Raw genomic sequence first — 17571 nt, 5'->3', positions numbered from 1 at the left:
TTCCCTTTCCCTTTTGATTCTCTTTGCTTAACATTCTTGAGATATCCTTGAGGAGAATTTGGAGTCATCTCTTCAGGAGGAGGTGAACGAGTGGTGGTTGCGCTATTCTCGTTGTTTGGTTTGTACACTGGAGAGGAGTGTGTGGAAGCAGAAGGACTTGACTCAAGAGGACTTTCTGTGCTTTCTCTTTTTTCAGGCTTTTCTATCTTTCTCTCTGCGTCATCCAGATGTGAGGGTAATTTTTCACTTGTTTCTAAGGTCTTGGTTAGGTATATAGTGGAAGGTTCTCTGAGAACAGTTTCTTCTGAATCCTCATCCTTCAACAAATAAAAAAGTCATTTTATGACAAACATGACATACTAATTTACTGTCTGATCTTTGACCAGGATGGAAGGATAAGCTATGCTATACAAACTTCCTCAGTTCAGAAAATTTTCTGAACTTACTCGTGGATATCATCTAAACTGCATGAAGCTGATTGTATAGGCTCTCTGTTACCCAATCCTATACAGATCTTTCTGTACATTTCAAATCATCATCTTCTAGCCAAGTCAGAAATGTTCTGGTACACCTTGGCCATTCCAATTCAATGCAACCACTTCTCAGTCTAACTGAATTAGTTCAGCATTCTTGTTCTATGACAGGCTCTCTCACATACTGACTATATACAGCTCAATTCTTCAACTGTTTTCCAGCAACATGCTAGAATATTTTACAGATACACTTCTTGTGAACTTAAATGATGACTTATGGAATAATGAACCATTTCAGAAGTGTTTAGTTTCTGAAGAAATTTGGTACCTAACTTGTTTCAGATGAACGAATAATAACATAGAGGAGTATATTTCACAACATATCACTGTATCAAAATCTTTCAGTAAGCAGAATTGGAATGCAATAAGCTTGCATAGATCTTTGATAACTTCAAATTAACTGTGCCACAAAAATATCATGCCAGAGTTCACATACATGGTATGAACCCAAAAAGGGTTTTTCACTTGATACAGCACAAACAATACGATGCTTTGGCACAGTCTGAACGAAGCATGGACAACACTTAAAATTGCAAACAGATAAAACTGAACATACATTTGGGTTCCTGAAGGCATGATTATCTACCAATATCAGTACCTGTAGATTTGCAGTCTGCTGTCCAGCCCCAAGAGATTCTTTCAGCTTTGATCGAGAAGGTGGCTGGCGCTTTACTTTCAAAGCAAGCTGAGCTTTGGCTTTGTGGGCACTAGTGTCTAATCTGGGAGTATCCCCAACACAAGCATCAAAATCTGCAACAAATATGCACTTCTTTAGAAAAAAAAAACCAAACAAAAACTGATAGGCATCTTCACCAGCCCACTGTCCAGAAAAATATCCCAAATTTGAATCAGAATTACTCTGTTAACTGTTGCTATATGAAAATACTGCTTATATTATACTACACTATTATAATCACATTGTGACAGCAATTTCTAATTAATTTGAAATACACTTCTACCCAACTTCTTCAGTTAAAAAATAATAAAATCCATGAGAACATAATTGCATTATGGCTTGAAAACTGAGTTTTCTTCTCTAATAGATGAAAATTTGTGCCCAAAATGTGCTTTCTTATCCTCATTCTTTAAGACAGAAACTCTTTACAAAGTACATAAGTATCAAATATTTTAAAAATATGATTCTCACTTGAACCTCCATCTGAGATTTTGTAAGACTCTGGGCATAAAATTACAAGACAAATAAAAAAAAAAAATCAGAAGGTTTTGCTGAAATCACAGCAACTACAGACTTAAAATGACGTATCAGTGTTTTAATCTCACATTGGTTTCACTAACAATCTGAGGAACCACTAAAATGGTTGTCTCTCCATCTCTCTCCTCTTTCCCACAACATTTAAGGAACTCATTACTAAAATACTGAAAGTCTTGGGGAAACCTAAACACAACTATGTACTCTGGCTCAGGTCAAACATTTACTCAGAATTAAATAGCAAGCACTTAACAATAAAAAACCACTACACGTATAAGTCCTCCTAATTTTTGTGCAAATAAAAAAAAATCTGACAGCCTACTTACCAGAAATTAACATATCTAAAGAATTTATTCTTTCTTCTGTTGATTTGGTTTCTTTTTCATTTTCTTCTTTTATCTTTGACTGTTCATTAGATTGGCCTGGACTCTGACAGGCATCTTCCAATAAACTGTCACCTTCAAACATATAAGGCATTTTCTGATATACTTGTACTTTATTTTCAAGCTCTGAAATCTGCAAGAATTAAAATTCAGAAGTGAGATAGAACTCTCCAAGACTGCAGAAATTAATTTATTTCAAAATATAATATTGCTTTACTTTTTCCTGATATATTTTCAGCTCTTCTGCATGTTTCTGGTTTCTCTCTTCAAGTAACCTTGAATGATCTTCTTCTTTCTTCATAAATTCTATTTCTCTGGTGAAAGAAATATACACAGATCTATGAAACAGTAACATACAGAAACACAGAGAAATATGCAAAATAAAAACAGGCACAGCTACATTTACTAAAAAACATTCAATTAGTAAATGGCAACAAAAATGAGTTTGTAAGGTATAACTGATTCACTCATCTTGTACTGTCACAAAATGGCCTATGCATTTGTATGCTTCTGCTGTCTTCAGAAGAAAACACACACATCTCATTTACTCTGGGCAGAAAGAGAACATGCAGCAACACTTTTTCTCCAAAGTTACAATCATCTCTCTACTTTTATAAGTGTCAAGTTACACATACATTTAAGCCTGCAATACACACACAACTCCAGTCATTACATCTTACTCTCTTTTGCAAAGATACATGCAGACACAGTATTTTCCTTCCAAAAGTTATGGTAAAATTCTTTGTAGGAAAATAAATTGCATTTCAAAGTTTCTGCTTGGTTCATCCTACACAAACTGCAAAGGCTGGGTTTGCAAAAACAAACAATGACTACAGGAAGGAAACAAAAATAAAAGCTGCTTTGGGCTGTGTCAGATGAACAACACACAAACCCAGAAAATTAGCATAAAACATCTGCAAAAGATGCAAAAGCTTCAGGGACAGTCCAATGAGTAATGGGAATTTGCTAAACAGTGAGAAAATGGAAATTAGCATGTTAGCAGTCATCTTAACATACTTTTGGACTTCCATGTGGATCGGCTTGGAAGGAGAGGGGAAAGGAGACCTTGAAAGAGCTCAAACAGCACAAGAAATGTACTGTGAAAAGCAACATTTCTGGATGCAGACTACAGAACAAATAGAGACTAGCTTTAAAAATAAGTAGCAATTGGAGAAATTGGGGACAACAGAATTATATGCTTACAGTAACTACCAAAAGCAACAGTTGTGTTCTGTATTATCAAGACACATCTAGAAATATTTTGCACTTAGTTCTTGTTTAGCTAAGAGGAAAGAAGGCAGAACAATTAGACACAGCTGCATGACAACAGCGTTTGAGTCTTACGCAGGTTATCTAATAAGCAATATTACTTCCACTAAAGAAACCAAACCTGTTAACAGATTGAAGACACTGTCCTTATGCTGCCATTTTAATGGACTAGATACATATCCCAAACTCTCAATTTTTCTCATAATTCCTTTTACTCCCCATACAAGATATCACTCCTAACTCAGACTAAATCATAAAATCGTATCACAGAACCACAGAATTTTAGGGGCCGGAATGGACCTTACAGATCATTCAGTTCCAACCCCCTGCCATGGGCAGGAACACCTCCCACCAGACCAAGTTGCCCAAGGCCTCATCCAGCCTGGCTTTGAACACCAGGGTTGAGGCAGCCACTGCTTCCCTGGGCAACCTGTGCCAGTGTCTCACCACCCTCACAGAAAAAAAACTTCTTCCTGATATCTAATCTAAATTTCCCCTCCTTCAACTTGAACTTGTTACCCCTTGTCCTATCACATGCATATGGCTCCTATAAAACATCCATTGATGCCTACTCTATCTGGAACATATAAGTCAGCTAAAGCTAAGGGTTTTTCCCAAACAGCAAAAGGTATTGCAAAACGCCTCATGTCAAATTTCACGTAGTCCTTTTAAAAGTATAGATACATTACAGCTTCTCAAATAAGTTGTTACAAAAAATATTATTGAAATACTAAATCATTTTTCCTAAGCTAAGAATCAAATCAGCAGCAAAATCTTTGGACAAAAACGTTTCCAGAAGTTGGTGATTTAAGGTATAGAAGAATTCAGCACGGGTACCCCACTGCTTCCCTGAACCTTGATAAATGAAAACAAAGTGTGTTAAGCAAACCCTACAAACCCCATCTCTAGGTATTGCCAACAGCTTTTCCCATAATGTACAAAACACACAATGAAGAGTCCTGGTATTTTGGGGTACTTACTTTTGTTGGTAATCTTTAAGCAATTTCTTGGCCTTGTTGTACTTCTTTTCAAGGGCATCATATTGTTCTTGAGTGTCTTTAAGATGCTCATTTACTGTCTTGCATAAATTTTGTGCCTCTAACCAGTAGGTCTCCAACTTTTTAATTTTCTCTTTGCTTTCGTCCAAGTTTTGCTGCAGTTGGGCTTGATTAAATTTCCATTCATTTTTTTCTGCTTCAAAAATTTTTAACTGAAAAGATTAATACTTAAGGAATTAATCTAAACTAAAAGACGAAATAAAACCCATTTGTTCATATACATTGAAGTAGAGAATAGCTAATAACAATTATGCATTTATCAGGAATATTAAAACAAGACAACTTTAAAAGAAATCACATCAACTCTTTTAACTCCAATCCAACTAAGTTTTGAACTGAAACTCAAGTCTTTTGCTACTTCTTCACTGGTATTGCTTCTTTCTAAAGAGATAAAATGAGCAAGGCCTTGTTAGCTTATATTGTAAAGATCTTACCACATTTTAGTACCTCTGGAGAGACCTATTTTGAATACCCTCAAAGTCAACTAGAGACAAAAATATTAACCTGTACAAGACAAGCTCCCTGTCCTATTACTTTGTTACCAATGAGACCAGTTGATTTTCCCTGGTATTTTATATGGCACTGGTCTTCCTAATAAATGATGACATATACACGATTTGTTTCCTTGAGCTAATGTACAAAACCACCAAACATTTCCTCAATAAACCCCTTCAGCTTGACAGCAGCCACATTATACAAAGGAATGTTAACATGTGAGGCTCTCCAGGCCCTGGAAGAGTGAGCAATCAAGATAGTGCTTAGTTAGTCCATGACTCCTTTGGGGACACCATTTACACTGAGAAAATCACTGTTTTTGAAGCCAGTTAAGATCACCTGATGCTGAAAGGACCAATAATTTCTTCAATTAAGAACGTGGCTATAAGTTGTACTAACACTAACATTTTTAACAGCTTTTTGGCAATGCAGTTGCACCAAATCTCAACAACACTGCAAGGAGGAAGAACACTGTCAGAAGTCAATATGGGAGCTATCATATCACAAGGATGTTTTGTCTGCCTTGCCTTTCTACACTTGGAGCTCTCAACAATTTCAGAGTGCACAAAAAACCCCAACAGATACTGATATTGAAAATTATTGCAATCTGAAGTACTATGCCCTCTCCACTTGCTACCTGCTCCCAGCAACATGTTGCAACTTGGCCTAGGGTACACATTTCTGAGCAAGGCAACTCAGAAGGGCAATGGAATAAAAGAAGCTGCTTGCCCACAATGAATATTTCCAGAGAAAGGCCATGCATGAATTTGCATCAGTGAAAAAAGCAGCAAAAAGAACAAGAAACTTTTTCAGAGTAAGCAGAAGCATTGAACCAATCCTCACACAAAAAAAAGCTGGGGAAAAAACCTCTCCACCCAGAGCAGGTCAGAGACTTGAGGGGGGAAAGAGGGGAAACAGGGTAACTGCCCTGGTTGAGAAGTGGTATTCCCCAATTTAGTGTTCCCACTGGAGTCCCCCAGATTGTGCTCTGCTCACTCACTCATTCTCCCATCCCCTCCCCCTGCCCAGGATGGAGGGAATTGGGAGGCACAAAAGGTAAAGATCACAGGTTGAGATAAGAACAATTTACTCAGAGGGAGCAATGCAGTAAGAAAATGAACAGTAACAATCAGAGTGTACAAGACAGGCAAACAGTTCACATGCAATCTCTCAGCACACGGAACCCAGTGCTGCCCATCCACACACAAAGAGGGCAAGGAGTGTAACAGAAACAACTTTCTGGCAACAGAAAGACAACCACAAACAATTGTCTGCAAGTTCCAAATCTATACTCAAATAAAATAAGTTCAATCCACTGATACTGTTCTCCTATTTGTTCAGGAGTTTGTCTCACACCATACTCCACTGTAGTCAGTTACTCTAAACAGTAATACTGAAGCATTTGTTTAAAAATGGCATTTGGGGTCTGGGATTTTTTTTTGTTGTTTGTTTTGTGTGGCTTTTGTTTTGGTTTTTTTTTTCATTTAATTTGAGCATAGCTCTTCAGCTTAGAAATGCCAGTCTACCATGACAGAGTACACAGCACCCGAGGCCTAAATGGATTTCTGCCTTCTGTATTCAGCCTATTCCTAGTAAAATTGGTAGTCGCAAAAATAAAAAACATCCCCGAAACAAACCACCCAACAAAAAAACTCCACCACCAAATAGGAGTCTTTGAAAACTTACTTTCTCCTTCAGTTGATTCACTTCAGCTATTGCTACTGCATGTTTTAATTGTAGCTGAAACAAATGAAAAAAATTGTATGAGCACACACAAAACTACATTTGAAATACAAGTTTTAAGTATTTGTCCATGATTCCCTTTTTCCTCAAACCATTTAATAGGGGCATAAAGTCAACTTAATTATTTGCCAATTACAGAAATAATCATGAGCTTTTATTTAAAAGAAAAAATAATTCAAAACCAAAGAAAGTTCCACTGTAATCAATACCCAACCATCTATTGTTAAAAATCCCATATTGTTGTCTATAAATTGAGAAATTAAAAGGAGATTAAAATAACCTTTCAATGTGCCAGGAGAATGAAAAGGCACCAATGCACTTATGATGACAACTGGTATACAGAATCAAGTGAAAATTTAACAGCACTAAATGTTTTTACAATCAGTACTTGCAAATATATGTGCTGGCTTTGTTTTCAAATTAAGCCATGTACTTTTACATCACAAGTCATCACAGGATTATTAGAAATGGATAAAGGCTATACCTAAGCCAAATGTGAAGATTGTTTTTGACAAGTAGTATTTCTTGTATGTTGCTTTCCATCTGTAACCCTGGGGTTTTTTGGGTCTTTTTTTGGCAAGGCACAGTGCACCAAACACAAAACTAGTGAATCCATGACTATTCTTAATTTAGATTATTTTAGTAACAGCACAGTAATGATTTTAGAAGAGAATATAATTGTATCCCAAGTAAATACAGCAGGTATGAAAAGATGCTGTAGCCTGCTGCTATGCTTCTAACCTAGAAAAATCGTAAATCTTCTCTAGAGATCAAGTCTGAAATTTCTACTTCCCCAATACCATCAGTGTTATCAAGAGAACAGACTTAATGAGATCTGCAAAATACAAATCCTTCACAAAAATAAGCTGATGTAGCAACAAATGGCATCTCATGAAACAGTTCCTCTGCAGTGTATTTTTCTCCTCACAGAGTGAAAGTGACAGGCACTTAAATCTACCAAAGCAGCCCAGAACCCTCAGCACCAGAGACTGTACCACTCAAATGCCTGACTAAAGCCCACGGCCCTGAATAAAGCAAATACGCTCCTTGATAAAATCCTTGGGAAAAGGGAACCATACTATTTCCAATCAAGCTGGGATTCAGCCTGGAACCCTAGCGGGTTTACAAATTCACTGATTTCAAAAATACACCATAAAAACACTCTCCAAGCCTATCTACAGATTCAAGTGCTTTTACATAGGCAGAGATTTCCCCGAAGACTGCAGGAACTGCAACAAGGGGTTGGAGATGTACTTCTTGTCTTCTGGAAAGACATCTCACAACAACACTCAAGACCATTCAGAATGGGCATTCTTGTCCCTGCCATGCTCTCCTCTGCAGCTGAAGCCATTCTACGATGAAGCAAGTACATGCAAAGGCCAATGGACCACACAAGAGCTAAGAGAAGCACCCTGTCCATGTAACGTAATGTTCAGACAGAAGGATGGAGGTGGAGCAGGGTTCTAGTGCCTGTTTCCAAGGACTTTTCTTAAAATTTAAATCAAAAGACCATTTAATATAAATATCCATAGGGGAAATAGGGATAAAAAATTACAGAAGACCTAGACTTCAATGGACATTTGCCAGAGAGATTTATCAGTGATGTGAGAAAACAAACCCAAAACCACAATGAGGGAGACATAGAAAGAGATTATATACACATCCTACAAGGTTCAGATGCTCTCCAGTCCATCACACAGAATATTTAAGAAACTGCTACAACACCTCTTTAAACTTAAGAAGAGACTGTGCTGAATCCACATCCAGTGGTAAACCAATGTCTTCATTTTCAGGAAGATCAAAAACTTCTACAGATTTTCCATGTAAATGTGACTCATAGGTATCCTCATCATCATCATCATCATAGTCATCATCCTGACAAAATAAGAGAAGCATGATATTCTATAATACACACACACACTTTTGTATTATGGTAGCAGCAACAACCAAAGTACACAATCAAGGATTACAGACAGCTGCAAAACATTTATTGACTAGCTACTATTACTTTTTAGTTTCTTATACCTCTGAGGAGTGTTAAAGATGACTTGCAAACACCTTCACCAAAGTTCCACACAGGAGAGCTACGTGAAATATGCACAAAACAATCACACACAGCTGATACTTAAAAATATACTTTGGATTATTGATAAAGTAATAATCACATGCCTTGATAATAGTAACGTATGAAGGTTGTACTTTCTGTTTTCAACAAGTTGCTATCCTTTTTTGCTTCAATTTGATTCAAACCAACATTTATTCCATTTGCGGAAGTTATTGCATGTAGTGGTAATCACCTACTTTCAAAAATATCTAAGTATGATGTTTTACCTGCTCTGTGTCATCATGAACATAGTGCTCCTCATACAGACACCTCTCTTGCTCTAAGGTCTCACTGATGAGACGAGCTACTTCACTCTCAGCCCCTGGCTTCTCTCTCCCAATCAGAAACCTGCAGGAGAAAAATAAATTATCTTGCAGCAAAAAATCTTAATACGTGCATAAGAAATTAGTTTGCCGTATTGTTGCCTTCCACATCTTTGTAAAACTTTCATATTATGGTTCTGTATTCTGCATGATGAAAAATGACAGAAAGAATGGCATTATTTCATAGAAAACATACATACCTCACTGTGCCTCTGGTGTTTTTTAATACAGTGGCTGCGAACAACTGAGTAACTCCCACTAGACTGATGCCATCAGCCTCAACAATCTGATCATTAACTTGAATTCTGCAAAATAAATAATTCCTTAGCTGTCAGTTAAGCAATAACATTTTGGCTTGAAGTATTTTTTACATGACAACTATCACTTAAAACTCACTAGTATTTATAAGAAATTCTGAGACTATTGAAATTCATTGCTTAAAAACTCTCTCCTGATCCTCCATTACTATGCAGATCACCAGTTAAAATTTACAGTTTTTGCTTTGATATTTTTAATACTCTTTACAGAGTGATTGGTGTCCTGAGGTGTCAACATCATTTTGTGCTATTTTTACACATGGGCACATTCTAAGCTTTTCTCATATATGCTGTAAGCAGATCTATAATTACTTTGCAAAACTGTCCTATAATAAATAACCCCCCTGTTTTGTTTAAAAAATAACAAAGCAGGCATGTAAAATTCACTCAGCTGCATTCACTGTTTGTACTTTTATTCACAGTATTCAGCACATCCAGTGAGAACAACTGGGCTCAGTTAGGAGTTTGTAAAAAGCATAATCAACTCAATGAAAAACTCACCGTCCATCCCTCTGAGCAGCTCCACCATCTGTTATTGTTTTTACAAAAATACCTAGTTTTTCCAGTCCCTGATCAGCACCAACTCCCATTCCAATGATACTGATGCCCAGACCCCTGTCACCTAAAGGATTCAAAAACCTAACATTAGCTGCATGACACAAGATGTAACAATTAGTACTACTGAGTTGTTTCAAAGCATTCCAAGTCCTTTCACACAAAATATACAAAAAATCACTAAAAAAAAAGAAAAAAAGACAACATATTTTACATCTAGATGCTACTTAAAGCCTTTTTGTCCTGTAGCCTTCCTAACTTCAATTCAGGATGACAATCTGCACCCAGTAAAGGCCTGCCCAGTTAATGTGCACAAAATTCAACAGAAAGAGCTACAAACAAAAGCCTAGACACAGTCGAAGAATTACAAGACCTAAATTCAGGGAATAAACAGTTTTAAATGGTTTTATCTTTCCTTCACCTAGTATCTCTTGCAAATGTTCAAGGTTTGATTGTACCTTTTTCGATTTCCACAGGAAACACTTCCATTTTTTCCACCCTTTTCTCAAGTTCATACTCAGCTGAGGCTGCCACAGGGTCAACTTCTTCATTACGTCTATCATAGTCTTCATTTGAGTAAGTACTGAAAACCTAAGAGAGGTAACAGAAATCTTTTTTTAGTGTTTTCCTTTTAAACTTCATGAATTGAAAGGCAAATCAGTAAGGAAATTAAAGTGGTATTTTTAGAGATCTCATTTTCTAAACAACCATCAATTTAATACATACTGCTGCTGTCAGTTTCCAGCTTGCACAGAAGTAACATTTTAGAAGTTTCACAACAAGTCCTTAAACACTTTCTGTGTTGTAAATGCACCAAATAGTTAAAAGAAATCAGTCATCTCCTCTTTGATACAGTGTGACTTTTTTTTTAGGGCTACATTCCCCCAAATCCTTCCTCTCTTCCCTCCCCCCACACCATCTGCCAATTGCAGTGCTTCAAACAGATGTAGTTTTCTGATTTTGCAAGGGAATCACGCAGTTTCCCAGGAAAAGGAAATGCCTTGCTACATACATTACTATTTTTAGTAATCACTCCAGCTGAATTTCTGAATTGTTAAAAATACAAGATAAACAAACAACACAAATTAAGACAAATCTAGAAAGGAAGAACGAGCTACATGTAACAGGGTTAATTTTGCATATCAGCAAGTTCATCAATTGTATTTAATTTTATGAGTTAGAAAATAAAAAGGAAAAATAATATATGACCCCCATTTATTTGAAAAAACAAGGTTTATCTGCTAAAAGCTTTGCAGGCACCGAGTACTTTATTCAACATCACTGTAAGACAGAAACCAGTTAGGGCTTGCAGCTGCAGCAGCCATCTCCCTGACCAAGAACATGCAGAGCTGACACGCAGTTCATTTACACTAGCCTACTAAGTTTTTGCAACTTCTGTATTTTCCCACTAAGACCACCTAGCCAGGTAACTTCAATCATGTAAATAAGACAGAATTAACTGTAATGAATGTCTTCCCCATGAATTTACATTGATCAGTGTATGGTGTTAGCTCAGCATGGCAGTAGCCCCAGACACAAAAAAAGGGTCATTGAAACAGATGACCCAAAAGCAACTCATAAAACACAGTATTTCTCATGGGGAGTTTACTCCTTCACCTTCAGACTATGGCTGGAGGTCAGTGCCACAAACTCCTCCCAAACCCTGCAAAACACCTACTCCAGAAACATGACATGGCCACATAGCTGGTCAGGTTAGTAAGCTTAGATCCACTTTGCTGAAAGGGAAAGAAGAAACCCACACTCAGAAATGTTATGTTTCCACACTCCCACCCCCCAAAAAAAAAATAGAAGAACAACTTTTCAGGAGGGTTCTAGGTCTTGCATAAAGGTTCATAAACAAACTCCTTCTGACTATCATACAGACACCAACGGTCACACTTATAGTACGTCTTCCATGAACTCTACAGAATAAACACCTGCAAAATAGGCAAAGAAAACCACCCAAATGATCTCAAGTATCCTTATTCTAGCACCATCAGAAAAAAAGGTGGCCAAGTTCTTTAAATTAGTCATCCTCCTCATTAAATAGAATACAAAGCAGAAGCATTTCATGAAGCATTATTCTCCTGCTGGAACAAAACCAATCTACTTTGGTTCCTTTCCATCCCAATAGAAAGAGAAATCTCCCTTAAAGCATAGTCAAGTTATAATAAGATTAATTTTAAACTAATAACAAAAAGGAAGTTCATGAGTGGACAAATTATAACTTTGTTAATGAGAATACTTGAATTCTCAAGAAAAATCAAATACCAGGGAGTGAAAAACATTTCAAATTTGCTTATAAGCTAGTATACATATAGTCTAGTATTAATAGTATGACTAAAATGTTAAGGATCACTAACTATCAAATGGCTGAATGAGCAAAATGTGGAGAATGGCAGTAGTTCAATTTGGAGACAGAGACAACTGTATTTTCCTGGTATTTTTATAACTCAGTGGTCTAACTCAAAGTGGATGATGCAAGTAGCCACTATGTATTGAAGAATTACATTACCTAAGGGATAACTACTTCCTTACACAACCATTTCTAAAATGCTGGTAATTTGGGGGAAGCAAAGCTGCACCGTAACACCAGCATTATACAAGCTGCAAGTCCTAGGCCACCAGCATAAAAAGATCTCTGGAACGTCTCAAAATTATTTAATCTTTTTCCAACTTAAAAGTAATAGAATTGTACTTGAGAGTCTCATGAAATTTGCTCATTTTGATACGAAACTGATCACAGGAATTGGTCATCTGCCAGGAGTCGATAATAGATTTTAAAACTAGTGGTCCCTTAGATTCCAGTAATTAACAGCACAAACATATCTATGCAAATGGAGTCTACAACTATGCATAGTAACTTTTTAAGAAAAACCTATCTGAAACCAGTTCTGAGTAATCCACTAACAATTCCTACTTTTCTCTTAATGTGCCAGATGACAAATGTGTGAGAGCATTTAGGTAATACTCCAAAAACTGTAACTTTGCAATTAGGATGATAGCCCCATTTCAAAGCAGTAAAGACAACCTCCAAACCCCCCAAACTCCAGAAAAATAATTTTGAAGAAAACATTGATTTACTAAGAACAGAGGAAAAGCAAAACTTCTAACCAGATGCGCAAACACTGCAATGACAGAAAGAAAAGCAAAAGCGCACCACAAAAACTCTGACCAAAGAGTCAAGGGCAAAAGACAGAAGTTTTTATTGTGTACATGTGGAATCTTAACATGGTATTCATCTTTTGTGAGACAGAAACAGTAAAACTGTTGATACTAATACTGAAAACACAGAATTGATCAGCAAGTTGTTCTTGCTAAGTAGCAAAAGCAACATCTAAACACAGTTAAAACGTGGATAATAAATAATATAAGTTCATGGTTTAGAAGACTGATGAGAAAGCTAAACACGCTCATCCCTGCACTGTGTCTGGCAGGGTTTAGTCATTGAATCAAATGCATTACAGACAAAAGAAATTCTAATCTTACTATTCAGAAGCTACTGCTAGCCAGAGATCGTAAAATTATTAGTGTGCAAGTGATATTTTTAAAAGATACACTTTACCAAACATAAGTTATTGTCTCAACATAGGAGAAAACAGATGAATTTTACTGTGGAAATCATGTGAATTTTACCAGCCTTCTACTATAGCTTGTTATATATCCAGAAGTTTACCCTAACATTAATAACTATTGGATTCTGCCAGGCAAAAAAAAGAAAAAAAATCTGCTATCTGAAAAAAATTCTTTTTATACTTAAGACCTTTTTCCTTCAGAATTAATAAATTTAATTTGAATTTAAAAAAAGTTCTGATAGAGGCCTAAATTTTTAAGAATTATTTTAATAAAATTGTTAAGATACAGAACAAGCTGCATTCTTCACAGCAAGAAAATGAATCACTTTCTGAATGCAAAACTTGGTTTTGCACCTTCTATGAAGATGCTAGTATCAATAAGGTCAACACAGCCTACCTTCAATAAAATCCTACTGTTCAGCTCCTGTAACTGCACAGAACTAAAAGTCTCCCTTGTATCATCTTATGCTATCACAGAAAATTGCATTATCCCCCCAAAACAATGACCTCACTCACTTCAAACTCTTCACAGCACATAAAAAGGTCTACTTACATACCATGTTAGTTTTAGAGGAATATTAATTTCGTTCGAGGGCAAACACTAATTTTCCACGTGCTTACATGAAACTGCTACAGAGTAACAAAACACAGTCCAAGAATCTCCACTCCCAGATTAATATCTAGTAGATAGATCTGTTTGTGCCTGATCAAGAGCAGAACATCACAAAAGTAATTACACAATAAGATGAAGAACTCAGAAAATGACCAGAAGGGCTTCCCACTCATTGGAATGAAAACCATATCAACATCGCTTAAAATTCTCATGTGTTACCACCACATATTTGCTAGAAAAGCCTCACAACACCTGCACAGGCAGTTAGTAACACAGGACAGCTGAGCAAGGAGCTGGAGTGTTACTGACACCCCTGCCTGGACTCCACACCTAGCCACGACTCCAGCCCTTGGTTCACGTTGCTCCTGAAACACAATTTTTACTGTGAACATGCAAATTTACTGACGTTCAATAAAGTCAAACATTCAAAACACAAGTTACAGCTCAGGGAAAATTATCTAACAGTGAACAGCTTCACCTTTCCAAACTGATGGCCTTTGTGATGCCTGGTGAAGTTGGAAGTGCCTGGGTAAACATGAATAATCATTTGAAACAGTAGCACTGAAGTAGGACTGAAGTATAATGTACACTTCAGAGTTTACTCTTACAATCTCCTTCTTCAGTTCAAGCAGACATCTCGTTACTGCTGCCCATTCTTCCATCTATTCCCTTTATTTCCAAAAGCTACACAGCTAGTATTTTATTACCACTATTTTTTATATAATAAGTGAAAAGTGATTATACCTGGTTAAAGTCAATTCACGCTACATCACAGAATCAGCAAGCAGAAATAACTTGCCTAATTTAATTTTTTTAACACTCACACCTTTACTCATCTTCCAAAAGTTTTCAGAATGGCTGGTAACTGCTAATCAGGTTAATATTATACGTCATTGCACTCGAGGTAGCATTTTCTGTCACCAAGCAGGTGGACAGGCAGGCAGCACGCACAGCTTTGATCTTGAAGCTCTGTATGACTCAATCCAAAACCCCAACCAAGTTGGCTTACATAAAGACATGAGTTGCAACCTTGCTTCAGATCTACAGTACAATTTCATACAATTTTATCATAAATAAACCTAGTTTGTTTTTTTTTTTTACAGTCTCATTATTCCCTACTTAATTCTCAACAAAACTAGTAAAATTTATTCTCTAGTTCTTTATTTCATTACAGGATCAAAATCACCAGAACCATCTAGAGAGCAAGACAAACAATATGGTATCTATTTCAGTCATGTTACGCTGCCTACTTGAGAAGGAGAAATACCTTTTCACTTTCAGGTATTTAATTTTTAAATCCCAGTGAAAGAAATATTGAAGAGAGAGAAAAGGATCCATTCAGATTCAGAGCATTGATTTTATTTCATTTCAGACATTCAGGGAAGAAGCTGAGAAAAGATCCATGTTCTCCATCAGGGCAGCTCTGTTGTGACCTGGTTGTACTCCTCCACCACCTCAAGTTGAGGTGACATTGCTCTTTGACTGGCAAAGAGACTGAAAGACTCCAAAATAAATTGCATATGACTAGAAGAGGCAAAAACTACTCGCAGTACCACATATAAAGGGGGCCACACCAAACAAATCTTGGCTCCTGACTTCGTATATAAAGGGAGTGATTCAACTATGAACATTCATATGCTTCACAGGTATCTTGCTATCACCAGTTTCCACATGGTAATCCCAAAGAATTAGATAAGTGTATTTATTTAGTATTCACCAAAACAAAAATCTTGACCTGACCAAATTTAGCAAGCAAATTGGTATGGGGAACTTCAAAAGAATAACAATGAACACACAAATAGTCCATCTGTTTTCTAAAGACTGTAAGAAGAAACAACAACAAAAAAGCCCTGCCATACCAGATCAACTCAACTGTCATTAGTAATGATCAATATTCAAGGTCTGAAAAGGAAGGTCACCTCACTATGCCAAATCACAAAGATGATGGAGGAAACTGATTGAGAAATAAATCTGAAGAACTTGCCATTTGCACTAATACTTCACTACTCAATTACAAGACAAGAACCCTGTAAAAAATGCTGCAACACTGCACCTTCATGATCTCAAGACTACAAAATATGTACTCAGACAACAGAGGCACACATCTTTTTACTGATGTCCCTCTTAGTGTTCACCTTCTCTTTTACGTTAGAATTATATGGAAAGGAATAAATTACTTTTCCATCTCTCCAAAGGTAAACTACAAGCAAGTTTTGGCTACTGCCTGTTCATTCTTTACCACTTTAGGTTATGTATTCTCAGTAATCATCACACAAAAGACACTGTCTCCTCCAGCATCTAAAGTGTTGAGCTAATGAATTTGTGTTTTATAAATGTGCTTATCTTTGCTGACTTTCATCACCTCCTCAGTGTTTCTTCTTACTATATGTCCCATGAAACCCTCAAGTGCCTCCTATTCATCTCCCTTCCTCCCTCCTGTTCCCCACAGCTAATTTTAGAGGAAAACACAGCACAGGCTGGGCATACATAGTGATCAGCTAACATTAAGTCAAAACCAACAAGTAACTTAAATTAGACCTGCAGCCCTGCCATCAGTGAGGGTATGAATCTGCAACTCTGACACAAGTGCTAATTTTCTCCAAACCTTTAGAAACAGCTTTAAAAACCTCTCTCTCCTCCCTATCAAATCCAGGTGAAACTGGTAGGAAGTTAGAAACTGGATGGACTGAAGAAGGAGTGAGGCAGGTGATAACCTTACCTGACCTCCATAACCTCAACATTCTCTTACTTTTCTATAGTTTTATAACATAATCAAATACTTCAAACAGGTCAGCTAGTATGCTATCTAACTGCATCCATGGAATAATTCAGTTAGAAATACACAGAGATATTACTCTAAAGAGTCGAGCTGCTCCAGCAGTGAGCCAGGCTATAAAAAAAATTATTTCTTTGCTTTTTCTGTTCCAGTTTAGATTTCTGCTCTACAGTCCATGTCCTGGCACTGGACTCTGATCCAAAGACTCTTGGAATGCCAGATCAATATACCATTGTAAAACTTGCAGATCAAGTATTTTCTAAAAATCAAAACACAAGACATATGATAAAAAAAACCCAAAAGCCAAAGAGCTTGAGTTGAAAGAGCCTCTTTCTGGTGAGCTAAACAACAGTCATAGAATCAAAACAACAAGGACCACAAGGGCATCAAAAATATTGGACACAGAACTTTCTAACCCAGGTAAGTCTATACACAGAATTAAATGCATTGAGGCTTAATAAACATTTAACTTTTATGAAGACTGAAATTTCAACAGGAGTTTAAAGATTCTCTTTTCTCAAAAAATAAACCAAAACACAAACCCATGCAAAATAAAAATACCTCACACATGGAAAAATATGAACCTTCTTCCTCCAGCTAATATCCAAGTCTTTAAC

General features: G+C 36.7%; 1 protein-coding gene across 1 annotated transcript in view; it reads right to left on the bottom strand.

Moving 5' to 3' along the window:
• The window catches only part of LOC103798286 (neurabin-1-like), a 41510-nt gene that overhangs the window by 17680 nt on the left and 6259 nt on the right, over positions 1–17571 (bottom strand). Inside the window, 11 exon segments of the mRNA XM_009070539.1 lie at positions 1–317; positions 1132–1283; positions 2070–2259; positions 2344–2440; positions 4376–4605; positions 6635–6688; positions 8417–8566; positions 9023–9143; positions 9319–9423; positions 9937–10057; positions 10449–10581. The exon segment at positions 1–317 is cut by the window's left edge and continues 5 nt beyond it. Of these exon segments, the coding sequence (XP_009068787.1) occupies positions 1–317; positions 1132–1283; positions 2070–2259; positions 2344–2440; positions 4376–4605; positions 6635–6688; positions 8417–8566; positions 9023–9143; positions 9319–9423; positions 9937–10057; positions 10449–10581 (1670 nt within the window).

This window comes from Acanthisitta chloris, unplaced genomic scaffold, assembly GCF_000695815.1.
Source record: "Acanthisitta chloris isolate BGI_N310 unplaced genomic scaffold, ASM69581v1 scaffold14372, whole genome shotgun sequence".
NCBI classification, from domain to species: Eukaryota; Metazoa; Chordata; class Aves; order Passeriformes; family Acanthisittidae; genus Acanthisitta; species Acanthisitta chloris.
This window is presented reverse-complemented; position numbering and strand designations above follow the sequence as displayed.